Genomic DNA, 14325 nt, shown 5'->3' on the forward strand with positions numbered 1-14325 from the left:
ACTTTACAGCCTTCAGACCCCGTGACCCCGGCGATCTGAGCCCCGCGTCCGCGTCGCCAGGCTCCACCGTGGCCCGCGTTCCAGCCCGCGGTGGTCCCCGCTGAGTCCCCGGGCCCAGGCGCGCGCGCGCCCGGCCGCCACCGGAGACAGACAGCGCGCGCGTCCCCCGGGGCCTGCCCTCCCCCTCCCCCGCGCGCGCGCGCCCGCCCGCCCCGGGATCGCGCCGTCGCCACCACCACGCGCGCGCAGCTCCAGTAAAGGAGGCAAAAAAAAAAAAAAAAAGGGAAAAGGAGAAAAGGGGGGGGGGGTAAGATAGAAAGCGGCGGCGGCTGCAGCCACGATCCGCCGCCGGACCGGGCCAGGCCGGGCGGCGGGCGGGCGAGCCGGGGATCGGGGGCCAGGGCGGCCGCCATCCAGGCTGGGCCGTGTTTAAAAAAAAAAAAAAAAAAAAAAAAAAAGCTCAAGTCGCGGCGGCGGCGGCGGCGAGCGCTCAGGGAAGCAGGCCCCAGGCCGCGTGCGGCGGGCGGACGGACGGGCGGACCGGCGGACGGGCGGGGGGCAGCTGAGCTGCGGCCCGGAGCCCCACACCGCCCGGAGCCGGCGGAGGCGGCGGGAGGCGGCGGCGGCGGCTGCAGGAGCGGCGGCGGCGGCGGCGGCGGCATCTCCTCCTCACATGACCCCACTGTTTGTCCCCGTGATCAGCGCGAGCGGCTCCCGTGTCTCCTCCGTCCCCTCCTGCCGCGCGGCGTGAGCGCCGGGCTCGGGCCCCCCCGGCCGCCCGCCCCCTCCCCTCCCTCCCCTCCCCTCCCCCCCCGCCCCCCCCATGGACATGCTGGACCCGGGTCTGGATCCTGCTTCCTCGGCCACCGCTGCTGCCGCCGCCAGGTAAGCGCGCCGGCGCCTCGCGCCCCTCCGCGCGCCCTGGGCCCCGGCCCCCTCAGCCCCGGCGCGCGGGGGCCGCCATGATCCCGAGCGGCCTCCGGGCCCGGCTCAAAATGGAGGCGGCGGGGAGGGGAGCCGGGCGGGGGCCCGGCGACGGTGGCGGCCCTGGAGGGCGGGCGGCGGGCCGCTGCGCCCCGGTAGGGGTGCGGGCCTCGCTGACCCCGGGCCCTGCCCCTCGTGTGCCCCCGCAGCCACGACAAGGGAGCCGAGGCCGAGGAGGGCGTCGAGCTGCAGGAAGGTGAGTGCTCGCGGGGCCACGGGGGCTGCGGCCCGCCCGCCCGCCCGCCCGCGCCGGGGCTGCAGGCCGGGGACGCCGGGAGGCCCCGCGCGCCCGCTGAGCCTGCCCCCTGCCCTGCTGCCCCCACAGGCGGGGACGGCCCGGGGGCCGAGGAGCAGACGGCGGTGGCCATCGCCAGCGTCCAGCAGGCGGCGTTCGGCGACCACAATATCCAGTACCAGTTCCGCACAGAGAATAATGGAGGCCAGGTGAGGCGGCCGCGGCCAGGGAGCCCCGAGGGCCAGCGCCCGCCGGGGCGAGCAGAGGGCGGGCGGACGGACGCTTGCGGCGGGGCAGGGAGAGGCTCCGACCTGGCCCCTACTCGGGCCCTAGCGTCGGTCTCGTCGCTCTGCCGCCCCCTGCAGGTGACATACCGCGTAGTCCAGGTGACTGATGGTCAGCTGGACGGCCAGGGCGACGCGGCTGGCGCCGTCAGCGTCGTGTCCACGGCTGCCTTCGCGGGGGGGCAGCAGGCTGTGACCCAGGTGGGTGTGGACGGGGCAGCCCAGCGCCCCGGGCCGGCCGCTGCCTCTGTACCCCCAGGTCCCGCGGCACCCTTCCCGCTGGTAGGTGGCCCGCAGCTCCTGGGGAGGGGCTGGGGGGGGGAGGGAAGCCCCAGGGGGTGGGGTAGGAGACGCAAATGATGCTCTCTAGGCCGCCAAGCCGTGTAAGGTTGATGTTTTGCACGGACAGTGGTCAAGTCTTTTGGATTTTTTTTTTTTAAATCTATAAAACGGGAAAAGAAAAAAAAAAAAAAACTTAGAGAAAAAAGTAGAGTAGCTGAGCTAGGGACAGTGAGTCCCGTCAGAGGTGAGATGCTAGACAGGATGGTACGCACAGCGGGGCTTCTTCCTCCCCTCACAACATAGTAAATAAACACCAATCCCCACCACAAAGGTTTGGGTCACAGGGGTGTCTAAGGATGGCCTGTGTCCTCTTCCCTAGGCTGTAATTCAAAACCCTTTCAGCAATGGTGGCAGCCCAGCCTCAGAAGCTGTCAGCGGGGAGGCACGGTTTGCATATTTCCCAGCATCCAGTGTGGGAGATACCACAGCTGTGTCTGTGCAGACCGCAGACCAGAGCCTGCAGGCCGGAGGTAAGGGGAGGAGGGGGAGCTAGGGAAGTCACTTAAGCAGTCCCCTTTGACCCCTTACTTACGCTCCCTGCACATGTCCTGCAGGCCAGTTCTACGTCATGATGACACCCCAGGATGTGCTTCAGACAGGAACACAGAGGACAATTGCACCCCGGACACACCCCTATTCTCCGTATGTGCTGTAGTCCCGTTGCTGGGGGCCTAGGAAAAGGACGGGTCTTTTATTTTGGCCTAGCCCCTGGGCCTGTCAGTATACAGCAGAAGTTGGGTATGGGTTCTGTTAGCTTGTTTCTGGAGTACAAACACAAACAAACAAAAAAGATAAATAAAACGCACCAGCTGGGTGTTGGTAGCGCATGCCTTTAATCCCAGCACTCAGGAGGCAGAGGCAGGTGGATCTCTGAGTTCGAGGCCAGCCTAGAGTGAGTTCCAGGATGGCCTCCAAAGCAATACAAGGAAACCCTATCTCTGAGAGGGAAAAAAAAAATTACATTTTCACATGGATTTACTTTGCAAAAATAATTATCATGGGCTGGAGAGGTGACTCAGTGGCAGAGCACTTGCCTGGATTTTGCAAAGCCCTGGGTTCGATTCCTAGTGCCATGAAAACAAAGGTGTTTGTCAAGTCTGATAGTTTGGTAAATACTTGAAGAGATGTGTCTAAGATAACGGATGTCTGTTATTTCCCCTTCTGTTCTAGAAAAATCGATGGAACCAGAACTCCTCGAGATGAAAGAAGAAGAGCTCAGCACAATGAAGGTAAGGATGGTGGTGTGCATTCCTTGGCCAGACCCTGGACTCCAGGGTGCTTTGAGCCCATTGCCTGGCATGTCCAGATGCCAGAGAGGTGTGTGCTCAATGCGTGGGTCAGTGCTGGTGGCTGCTGGCAGCAAGCTGTTAGGAGAGAAAGGGCATTAATTGGGTTTTGCCAGGTGTTTTCCCATGCCCAGCCTGTGATTTCTGATTGGTCTATTGGCAAACCTCTTAGGTTTTGCTGTCTTGCTCACATGTTCTTGCCCTCCATCTGTAGCTGGGCAGCCTATATGAAAAGGAAGTTGCACTTCTGGCCAGTTGAAGTCTGACCCTCCCACCCTTTCAGGAAGCTACAGTTCCACCCTGAGGTCTTTTGTCTTTTAGGGCTGTTCCTTGGTCTCTTGCCTTGATTGGTCATCAGCATTTAACAGCCCTCAAGGCAAGGCAGTTCTGACACCCAAACAACCATCACTCAACAAATATTTACTGACCCTGGATCCCAGGCAGGGCAGGGCAGTCCAGGCCCTGTGCCAAGACTGCAGGCTGGCCTAGGGGATCAGTCAGAATTGCCAGCGAAGGACGGCTTGCAGCTGAGAGATGGCTAAGGCACTAAAGTGAGGCTGCCTCAGGAAGATTTTTCTGGGTGCTTAGCAAGTAGAGGAGGACACAGGCTGAAGAGAGTCAAGTTGTTTCAAGGGTGCTGTTTGCTTGTCACTGAAGCTTTGTGTGATTTCTTCGAGACTGAACCAGGATGAAGGCCTCAGGCCCTGAGACCTGAGGGTGCTTTGATATCAGAGGGAGTAGGGGATGCTACTGTTTAAGCGGTTGACAAGCTTTTGGCCAACAAGCACACAGCCATGCTGGCCCCCATCTAGGCCTCAAGTGCAGTGGATAACAGCAGAGACAAGGGCTAGGCTCTCCCACCACTCACTGGTGGGTGACAAGCAGTTACCATGTACCCTTAGCATGCCTGAGCACTGGAAGAGAGAGCTCTGAGTGCAGCAGAACGCTAGACATGTGCTTCAGAGGCCTCTCAAGAGGTGACGTTTGAAGAGGCCTCTCAGGACCCTGAGGAGAAACAGACAAATGCTCAGCCGTAGACACTTTAAGTTTGAGGAAGAGCAGAATGGGGAAGGGGAAGAAGAAGGTTTGGGGGCTGGGAGGGGACCTGCCAGGCTGGCTCACACCTGCTCTCTAGAAGCTCTTCCCAGAGTGGTTATCCTGAGCCTGGGGTGTAGTCTGGTGATGGGGGCACCAATGTGGGGTTTGTGTAAGGAAGCAGGGTGATAGGTGATGGTAAATCAGAGACTAAGAAGTCACACGCTAGAGATGACTTCTGGGAAGGGGGAGGTCTGGTCTGAGGTGGCAGGATGTGGAGAATGGGCATAAGGAGACGATTCTGGAGCTGTTAGGTTGGGCTCTAATGCCCAGGTCAGGTGGCTTTGAAGGGAAAGGATGAACTGGGACTCTTAAGTTGGTTTAGAAGTGACGGAGGGGAATTTGAGGGTCCTCTGGCTGTTACAGTGTCCTTTGTAAAATGAACCAACACAACCCTCAGTGATCCTAAGCCCCGCACCCCTAACTCCAGCTCCCACTGAGCATGCTGCTGTTCTCCACTTCTTTCTGCCTTACCCTGGATTCAGCCAGCTTAGATGTTTTACGTCCTCCAACAAGCAGTTTCCATACCCTCCCCTCACCTCCCACCCTTCACCACACACACACACACACACACACACACACACACACACACACACACACCCTCCCCCCAGCTGCAGCCAGCCCTCTGGCTTCTAACCTGTAGAAGGTTTGAACCACGTCTGCCTGTTCCTGTGGCTTGGCAGCGTAGTCTAGCCTAGCAGACTGGCTCCATTGAAGGTCACCTGTGTCACACTCATTGCCAAATCTGCTGGCTTCCTTTTCTGTCTGAGCTCCAAGCATCTGCCCCTGCCCATTAACCCCCCCCCCCCACTGCTTTTGGGAATGTCCCCTTTCCTACTCTCTTATTCTAGTGTTCTCTTTGTTTCTCTTTTCCTACCCATTCCTGCAGCAACCTTGGGGTTCTGACTAACTGACAGAGGCGAGGCCCAGGGCTTTCTTAACAGCAGATGCCCTCAAGAACTGGGAACTGGCTTTGGCTGTGGGTACTCCTTAAAGCCAGGGTCTGAGTCCCTTTTTATCTGTTAGTAAGCTCCCGCCAGGGTTGCAGAGAAGCTCTAGTTGTCTGGCCTCTTAACTCTTAAGACTCATCCCCAGCACCAGAAGTCTTACTTCTTTTTCTCCAGAAAGGTGATAGTTGCCTCTTCCCACCTTCCTAGGTCTTGACCCACCCCATGGCAACACAAGATGGAGTTTTTACTCCTTGGCCATTGGAAATTGCCGCTCTAAATTTCTGGCTGTCCATGAGATTTCCTCCACATGTCCACACAGAGCGTGCGTCCACCCTCCTGAGGGGCTGGCTCTGTGTGTGGGGAGCTTTCAGAGCTCTGCCCTTGCCTTCCCAGGACATGAGTTTCCACAGTCCGGCTTTTCTGGGGGTTGGGGCCTCCAGAAGCTGCCTTCGGGGCCCTGAGGGAGCAGGAAAACCTTTGTTACACCAAGGGGTAGGTGGGGAGCCTGTTGTTAATGGTAACAGAATTTACCATCTCTGGTGGCAGAAATGCAGGTCTTCACACGAAACCTGACTTTAAATGCTGAGCTCGACTCTTTCTATTTGATTCATTTTCACCGTTTGTAACAGTCTTAATTTATGGTGGTGGCCTTGTGGAGAGCTCTTGGTTGACCCTGGTGAGAGCCTAGGGCCTAGACTGCTAGGAAACACTCTTATAACTATATCCCAGCCTTTCCACTTTCCTCTTTAGTCTTTTTGAGACCGTCTCACTAATTTGTCCAGGCTGGTTTTGGACTCGGAAGCCTCCTGCTTCATATTCCCTAGTAACAGGGATCCCCAAGTCTTTGCTTTTGTAAGCCCAGCACCAGTGAGGCTGAGGCAGAATTGTGAGTTCAAGGCCAGCCTGGACTACATAGTAACAACCTGCCTTACAGAAAGAACAAACAGGGGAGGGGGGCACACCTTTAATCCCCATTATGGCGGACAGATCTCTGTGAGTTCGAGGCCAGCCTGGTCTACAAAGCTACACAGAGAAACCCAACACAGGGGGGAAAAAAAAAACCTAACAAACAAACGCACTTTTTCCTATGTAAATCTATAGCTGCAGACTTTTGTGTAACTGTCCCATTTATACAAATGTTTTTATTATTATTTATATCAAAATATTTTCCAGTTCTCCCATGATTTCTTCTTTGATGTCAGGTTATTCAGGAAGCATGTTGCCCCCTTCGCAGACATGTGTGGGGCTTAGGATCTCACTTTTATTATGGTTCCAGTTACTTGAGGGTGTAGGGCTTATTGGGCTCTGTGTACAGTCTGGTTTGGAGAAGGTGCCCCGTGTACCCTCGTGGATGTGTGCCTGCTGCTGGGAAAGGTCCCCTCCACAGGGAGCCAGGCTGGCTGAGGTGCCTGGGGATTTCCGGCCTGGTGTTTTCTTGATTTTCTTGGAAAGAGACGAGCTAATGCCTCCCACTGTGTTTGTCATCTTTCAGCAGGGTGTACCGTGAGGTGTGGGTTTGCTTGTTTATTTATTTGGTTTTGGGGCCAAGATCTTTCTGTAGATCTGTAGTTTGGCTATTCTGGAACTTACTATGTAGACCAGACTCGCCTCAAAATCGCAGAGTTCTGTGCAGGCGCTGCCTCCTCTAAGTGCTGGGATTAAAGGTGTGTCCCACCACACCTGGCTGTGAGATGTGCTTTAAGAGCTGTGTTGTAACTACAGGGCTTCTGTGAGATAACGGGCCTTCTGCTGGTCTGGTATATCCTGATAGTTTTTCCAAGCCACAGGCCTAACCATATTAGCACCCGGACACAAGCTGTAGACAGCTTATGTAAAATCAACACACACACCCAAAAGTGGTTCATGTCATCTTTTGTGTGATCTTATTATCCAGCTTCCTGGGGTCCCCTTAAAGTCTCTCTGGAGATTTACCCTACTGTGGACACCATGCAGAAGGTACTGCTCCACCCTGTCCTTCCTCGGGCACAGCGTCCCCATGCACACTTCACAGTGCTGTCATGACGCCATCCATGTTTAAAGCCACACACTTCTACAGTTGGCAGAACTGAATGCAGACCTAAGGAGCCAGGCCACACACACCTACCCCAACCCCAGTGGGTTGAGGTGTGGCTGTCGGATGAGGCAGTGCCTGGTGCCTGGACTCTAGAAAAGTGGATGGTGGGCAGGTGGGGAAGTACTAAGGGAGCTCTGTAGCACCCGGAGAGCACTCTGCCAGGGAACCTGGTCCCCAGAAGATTCTACCACACTTGACAGCCAGCCCTAAGGCTAGTGCATATATATCCCTTACCAAACTCAGTGTGGCTGTCTTCTTGGCAGGACATTGGAAAGACCTCAGAGAAAGAATCATTACTGAGAAGAGGGAATGGATAGGGTGTGGGGGGGGGGGTCTGCTGTGGAAAATGAAGTCACTCATGCCAAAGTGGGAGGCTCCTGACAGTGGACTGACTAAGCAGAGGCAGTGGCCTCTACCTGTTCTGGGCCCTGAGGTCCCTTAAGGGAATGTCATGGGCAAGGTGTGAGTTCAGTTCTGAAGAGAAAGGAGCCTTCCCTCACCCACCTCTCTCCCTTAGAGTTTTCCCCGTTTTCTATCCTCAGCGCCTTCATTAGGAAATGTCCCCTTGCCCTTTTTCCATAGCCCATCAGACTCTAGCCCAGCTCCCCTCCACAAATTTGACCCTTATCTCCAGCCCTTCTGACAGCAGGAGAGGGCTATGAGGGGACTTGGGGACACGAGGGTCTTTTGTGCCGCAACAAGTTAAGGAAGGGCCAGGAAGCCTTGCTGTGAACCTGGTCCCAAGTCAGTGGTTCCTCACGGGCACCCTGAGCATATGACAGGCCATGTCCGCGGGACAGTGTCACTCGGTACAGCTAGCAGTGGGAGGTTACAGAGTTTAAAGCACAGGTCTGGACTTTGAAGTCCGTCTGTCTGTCCCTTGCCATCCTTTGCCTTCAAGGTTCACACCCTCAGGTGAGGCCTCAGAACCATAGCTCTTGTCTGGAGAGTGCGGCTTGCCAAGGCTGTGGAGGGGAATTTAAGCAGGGACAAGGCATGATCAGATTTTCTCATTGGAGATGAGAAGGGGCTGGCATGTAACTCAGGTGGTAGACTGTGGCTTCAGTTTCAGCAATGAATAAAACCAGCCTAGTGGCTACTATTTAGGAAATGGAGACAAGACGGTCAGAAGTTCAAAGTCACCCTTGGCTACACAGTTTGAGTCCAGCCTGATCTACATCTACATCAGACCCCCTCTTCCCCAGGGGACAAAAAAAATAATTAAAAAAAAAAACGAGAAAAGCAAAATTCTAGAAGCCAGAGTCTGCGGGAACATGAGAGGATGGACCCTGAGGGTCACCAGTGGCCAGGGTGTGGTGTGACACTGGCTTTTACTTGTTGGCCCCAGTGTGTGGAGTGTGCCAGGAAGGGAAGGAGACGAGCCTGCAGCTCGTTGTCAGTGTGGCCTTCTCTCCTGACAGCGTGCCTGCCACTAGAGGCTTGAGACTTGGTTGGGCTTCTCATGAAGCAATGTGGCCCCTGGGGATGTGGCAGCCTGGGGTCCCCGTGAGGTCCCTACTAGTGCCGTGACTGTCACTGCCTCCTACAGTGGAGCGGAGACGGAGGGACAAGATCAACAACTGGATCGTCCAGCTTTCGAAAATCATTCCAGATTGTCATGCAGACAACAGCAAGACAGGAGCGGTGAGTGTCCCCAGCCCCCACCCCTGGCACGGGGGCCGTCCTGGCCTCTGACTCTGGCCTGCCCCTCCCCGCTCCAGAGTAAAGGGGGCATCCTGTCCAAGGCCTGTGACTACATCCGGGAGCTACGCCAGACCAACCAGCGAATGCAGGAGACCTTCAAGGAGGCCGAGCGGCTGCAGATGGACAATGAGCTCCTGAGGCAGCAGGTGGGTGTAGAGACCTGGAATCCACTGGGCCCCGGGATGCCAAGGGCCAGCCCTGGCTCACGTTCCTCCATGGTGCCCGCAGATCGAGGAGCTGAAGAATGAGAACGCCCTGCTTCGAGCCCAGCTGCAGCAACACAACCTGGAGATGGTGGGCGAGAGCACTCGGCAGTGATACAGTGACGCCCACAGGCCCACCCTGCAGCTGCTGCCCGCCCCTGCTGCCCTCCCCAGCCCTTAGCACAGAGAGGGGATGCCCTCCCCAAGCTGCGTTTTTTATAGTAGATTTTTAACAAAAACAAGGAGACATAATGCATTTCTGTGGATACATTGCCCACTACCCTCCTCCGTGCGGAAATGATGCCCACCTGCCCACCTGCCCATCAGCCTCCCTTCTCGGCCCTCACCAGCCCATGACTTGTACTGGGCTCACCAGGAGGAGCAAGGGAGGAGGACAGAGGCCCCGCTGCCCGCTGCCTCCTTGGTCTCTAGAGGTATTGAGACAGGGTGCTTATGGGAAGGAGGGAGATTTGGGGGCGCCTTCCCTGGGGCCTGGACCTGTGCAGGGAGGCCATGTCCCCCGTCCCTCTTGTTTCTGGATCCCTGCTCCCCTCTGGGTGTGTGGGTGTGTGTGTGTGTATGCGCGCGCGTGTGTGTGTGTGTGTTTAATTTTCTTTATGGAAAAAATGGACAAAAAAATAGAGAGAGAGGTATTTAACTGCAATAAACTGGCCAGTGTGGCCCCGCCTTGTCTGTCTGTGTGTTGGTCCGAGTTGGGCGAGGGAACAGGCCGGGGTCCTAGAGTCTCCCCGAGGTCTAAGCTTCAGCTATATTGTAGCTGTGTGAAACCGCCTGGGAGAATTAAGGACTGAATTTCTCCATTGAGGCCCTGGGGAGCAGATTAGGGGTGTGGGTGCTATGGTCAAGGACGTGCCCCCTGGTGTTGGAGGGGAGGCTGGCGTCTCCTAGGTCAGGACTTCTTGAAAACAGGGTGGATGAGCATCCCCAGCTGGGGCTGAAGCCCTCCCCTCTGCACCAGCCAATGATGGGGCCTGGCCTTGAGCCCCCCACCCCCAAGGGAGGGCAGATGGCCAGCAAGCCCGGCTTGGCCCGGCAGTCTGTCGCCGGGCCTCTGGCGCCTGTGCTGTGACCCCTGCCCTTGACGGATGATGAAACCTGTCCTGAGCAACCACAGTGATGCCTGGCAGGGCTGGGGGAGACCATCATGTCCCCACGAGACGGCCTCACCTGTTCCCGAGATCCAGAACTGTCTGTCCGTTTAACTTGCACTTCAACCTTGCGCAGCCTAAGTACACCTGGCGGCCTCTGGTGTCTCGGAACCCTGTCTTTGCTCTTTCTACTCCCAGATGCTCTCTTTGAGAGAGCATGGCAAGCCAATGAAGGCCCCCGGGAGCAGCAGCAATGGAGTGGTGATGGCGGCCTCCGCAGGGCTCTACACAGGACTGACTGGGTGCTTCCTGTGTGAGTCAGGCGTGGTGTCAGGAGTCTGTCAAAGATTCCTAATGTCTCGGGCTATGCACACCAAGGGGCCCGGGTCGTAGATAGGAATGAGGACACGGCACAGGTTTCAGTAGTAACCCAAGAACCAACTAACTACAAACACTCTGCTGTGTGCTGTGTACCAATTTCTGTGGTGTAAATTCTCCCAGCATGGCAATTGAGAAGGTTATGGCCTAATTCCACTACTGCACTTGGAGTTGTGTGATGGGCATAGTCTGTGCTGCCAAGTCTAACCCACTGCTGTGCCCCTGTGCTTAGAGGGAGAGGGAAGTTTGATGAATAGATCAGGACAGACCCCTGGGGTCAGCGACCAGAAGGCAACTGTAAGCCTAAATACTAACAGAATGCAGGAGGACCACTTGGAGGCCAAGTAGCCCCAGCTGTTAACAGGAAAGTGAATTGGTACCGGTGTGAAAGGCGGTGAATTAGTGCACACTGGCGTGTGAGAATGAACTAGCTCATGCTGGGAAACACGTTGGCTCTGGCTGTGAATAATGACTGCCACCACCATAGGCAAACGGGGACTTCAACAGGACATCTACATCATGTGGTCTGGACATTGGACAGCATGGTGCAGCCTGTGCCTGGGCATCTGTCCTGACTCGTGCTGGAATGCATCCTACACATGTGTACCCCATTGCTGGGTCTTTGTGAGGAGCCACAGTGAGTGACAGCCGTACTGAAGACACTGATAAGGGGAAGACGCAATGTCCAGGGAGAAGGGAAAATTTCCAGGGCCCACAGTATGACATCACAGGTGTCTGGCTGGAGGCTTGTGTTCATGGCCCTAGCTGCCCCACCCCCTGGATGCACCTCTGCTGGCTAAGGGTGACACAACTCTGTCCCCTGTCACTCTGTTCCCGCTTATCTCTCCCGCCTGTTCGGCGCCACTATCTTCTTGGAAATGGGTCAGGGCAAAGGGGAGGGGGCTCGGGTGTCCCCTCCTCCAACTGGTCCCATAAAAAGGACTAGGACTGGGTCCTAGACACCAGGCAGGTCCTTAGACTGCACAGCAGGACAGACGGCACGATGGCACAGAGCACGAAGATCCAGGCTGCCTGCCTCCTGCTTCTCCTCGTGGCCAGCCTGGCCAGCAGCACCCTTCTCCAGCAGCTGGTGAGCACCCAAGGCCTGCTACAGCGGGAGAGCCATTCCCCGGGAGGCAGGGCTCCTCGGTTATTCAGGGCAGCTACTCCAGGGACAAGAGTGGGCCTGAGTGGAAAGGCTGTGGCATTCCCTCTAGCTGCTCAGGTCTTGTGGGAAGTGACCATGGGGAACATGCTGAAAGCCAGACTAAATGTTCCTCTGGCTGTCCCATTTCCGTCAGGGTGTTCCTTAAATTGCCTTTAAATGACTATTTGGAAAGCACCTATCTGTGGATAGCATGGAAGATGATGGGCTGAATGACCACCATGAGGAAGGACCAGAGGTGGGGCCAACGGGCAGAAAGCCAAGCCAAAGTATTTCATAAGAAAATGATGCAGAAAGGGCTGGAGAGGCGGCTCAGCGGTTAGAGCACTTGATGCTTGAGCACAGGACCCAGGTTCAGTTCCTGGCACCTACGTGGTGGCTCACAACCATCTTTAACTCTAGGCTCAGAGCATCTGATGCCTTCTGACCTTCACAGGCACTAGGCACACACATGGTGCACATGCATACATGCAGGCAAAACACTCATACACATAAAACAAATCTGTAAGAAAGAAAACGCTACAGAGCCAGACTTGGTGTGGGCACCCAGAAAATGGAGGAGGGAGAGAGGATCAGGAATCCGTAGTCATCCTTGGCTACATGGCAAGTTCAGTGCCAATGTGGGCTATGAAAACCCTGTCTCAACAACAAAGATACTAGATTTGTGCCTTGGACCTGGGTCAGCAGAATGGGCACTCAGTGACCAGGATCACAGGACCCTTGGGTCTGTAGGGTCTGATGAGTGGAGTCAGGGTTGGACCTAAGGAGGGGGTGGAGGTGGCTCTGGCGGTGCCGAGCGTTGTGGACAGCGGTGCAAATGGTGACTGCTCCTTGGGTCGCTGAGAAAGGAAAAACCACAATCCAACTGATGATGAGATAAGTTACTGTGCTTTGTGTGACCTGATTATAAGGGATAAGATGCAGGGAGGCCTGTCGGGACGGTAGTGTCCAGGAGGAGGAGGGTACAGTAACAAAGAAGGTGGGTGCTTTGACGAAGCAGAGCATCCAAGGAATGATGGGGAAAACAGGGCCGTGAGATCTCCCCTAGGAATTCCATCTAAACGCCCGTCCCTAAGCCCCTGGAGAAGGAACAAGTTGGCAGAGACACGTCAAAACTATGCTGGAGACTCAGCAATCCTCAAGTACCCTTTCTGTTTTCACAGGCGAGACAGCCTGAAGCACTGCAGCCTTGGCACAGGACAGAAGGCAGGACCGACAGGCCGGTAAGAGCACCTGGGACTCCCTCCGTGATTGCCCAGCCTTCCCCATGCCCAGGCAAGGCCGCTCACTTCTCTTCCTTTCCACGCAGCTCCTGACCCCGAAACGAATGAGGCGAGACAGCCACTTCCCACTCTGCACCTTCTGCTGCAACTGCTGTGGCAATCTTGCTTGTGGTATCTGCTGCAAAACATAGAGCCGTGTGCCCCCTCGCCCACATCCCCTGCCTGCCCTCCGCCCAACCCCCACTTATTTATGAGTTTGAAATAAAGGTAGCGATTTTACTTTCAGACTATAGTGTCCGTTATTATTTTCCCCTCGTCAAAGGCTTATGGACTTGTTGTAAGCCCTGCCACCCGGGGACAATCACTCGGTAGGATGTGCAGGTCTAATGCACTGAGACTGCTAGAAACCTAGATGAAACCATTGGTTGTCTGCTCTTCATTTTGTTTCCCATCTCAGGAGACCGGGAGTTTATGTAGCAACTCGGGAAGAAAGTTGAGTAGACTTGTCTCTCCTCAGTCCCCTCTGTCTTGATCTTTATTTCTTTTTAAAAGATTTTTTTATCAAAAAACAAAACAATTTTTTAAAATTGTGTGTGTGTGTGTGTGTGTGTGTGTGTGTGTGTGTGAACACATGAAGTAGCCCCAGCTCGTATGAAACTTTGTCAAACTCACAGAGATCCTCCTGCCTCTGCCTCCTGAGTCTTGGGACTAAAAGTGTGCACCACCATTTTTCTTGGTTTTTGTTTTGTTTGTTTTATTTATTTATTTAAATTTTTATTATTTTTTTATTTTTTGAGACAGGGTTTCTCTGTGGCTTTGGAGGCTGTCCTGGAACTAGCTCTGATAGGTTGGTCTTGAACTCACAGAGATCCGCCTGCCTCTGACTCCGAGTGCTGGGATTAAAGGCGTGCACCACCAACGCCCGGCTTGTTTAGTTTAGTTTGTTTGTTGGTTGTTTTGTTTTGTTTGTTTTATTTTGCTATTGATTTGTTTTTGAGACAGGGCCTCTCACTGAGCCTGGAGCTCACTGCTTCCCCTAAACCGCCTGGCCATTAAGTCTCTGGGACCCACCTGTCTCCTCCCCAGTGGGGAACAGACACCAGCTTATAATGTGGGTGCTGGGATCCCTGCTCTCATGCTTGTATGGCAAATATGTTACCCACTGAGGCATCTCTCAGCTCGATTGCTCTTCTTTTAATAGAAACATACAGAGACCACGCCCTAGCAGCGTGTGTGATTACAGCAGCCTTAATGATGAGAAAGGACACTGATCATTTGGTCTTTGTTGAATCT

The 14325-nt window shown here is 55.2% G+C and overlaps 2 protein-coding genes across 4 annotated transcripts; both read left to right on the top strand.

Annotated features, from left to right (window-relative positions):
* The first annotated feature begins 612 nt into the window (after positions 1–612).
* Positions 613–9850, top strand: Usf2 (upstream transcription factor 2, c-fos interacting). 3 transcript variants are annotated; one of them, XM_051207302.1, is made up of 10 exons: positions 613–885; positions 1134–1180; positions 1310–1428; positions 1585–1704; positions 2165–2315; positions 2400–2487; positions 3016–3074; positions 8800–8894; positions 8972–9100; positions 9183–9850. In XM_051207302.1, exons 1-10 carry the CDS (start codon positions 824–826, stop codon positions 9270–9272), a joined length of 960 nt encoding a protein of 319 aa, XP_051063259.1. In that variant the 5' UTR covers positions 613–823; the 3' UTR covers positions 9273–9850. The 3 variants fall into 3 exon arrangements, with proteins under 3 accessions (XP_051063259.1, XP_051063258.1, XP_051063260.1); XM_051207301.1 differs by having other exon boundaries at positions 615–885; positions 1585–1785; XM_051207303.1 differs by lacking the exon at positions 1585–1704 and having other exon boundaries at positions 616–885.
* A 1472-nt stretch (positions 9851–11322) lies between these two features.
* Hamp (hepcidin antimicrobial peptide) lies at positions 11323–13317 on the top strand. Its single transcript, XM_051207322.1, has 3 exons — positions 11323–11734; positions 12973–13032; positions 13119–13317. Exons 1-3 carry the CDS (start codon positions 11648–11650, stop codon positions 13221–13223), a joined length of 252 nt encoding a protein of 83 aa, XP_051063279.1. The 5' UTR covers positions 11323–11647; the 3' UTR covers positions 13224–13317.
* The last annotated feature ends 1008 nt before the right edge of the window (positions 13318–14325 follow it).

The sequence above is a fragment of the Phodopus roborovskii genome, unplaced genomic scaffold (assembly GCF_943737965.1).
Source record: "Phodopus roborovskii unplaced genomic scaffold, PHOROB, whole genome shotgun sequence".
In the NCBI taxonomy this organism is placed as follows: domain Eukaryota; kingdom Metazoa; phylum Chordata; class Mammalia; order Rodentia; family Cricetidae; genus Phodopus; species Phodopus roborovskii.

What these genes read in the sequence shown, in the direction of transcription:
- Usf2 (XM_051207301.1), top strand. Translation starts at nt 824, where the DNA reads ATGGACATGCTGGACCCGGGTCTGGATCCTGCTTCCTCGGCCACCGCT. An exon ending in CAGAGAATAATGGAGGCCAG is followed by an intron (nt 1,429 to 1,584) that starts GTGAGGCGGCCG and finishes CGCCCCCTGCAG; the next exon opens with GTGACATACCGCGTAGTCCA. An exon ending in AAGAGCTCAGCACAATGAAG is followed by an intron (nt 3,075 to 8,799) that starts GTAAGGATGGTG and finishes TGCCTCCTACAG; the next exon opens with TGGAGCGGAGACGGAGGGAC.
- Hamp (XM_051207322.1), top strand. Translation starts at nt 11,648, where the DNA reads ATGGCACAGAGCACGAAGATCCAGGCTGCCTGCCTCCTGCTTCTCCTC. An exon ending in GCACCCTTCTCCAGCAGCTG is followed by an intron (nt 11,735 to 12,972) that starts GTGAGCACCCAA and finishes CTGTTTTCACAG; the next exon opens with GCGAGACAGCCTGAAGCACT. An exon ending in AAGGCAGGACCGACAGGCCG is followed by an intron (nt 13,033 to 13,118) that starts GTAAGAGCACCT and finishes CTTTCCACGCAG; the next exon opens with CTCCTGACCCCGAAACGAAT.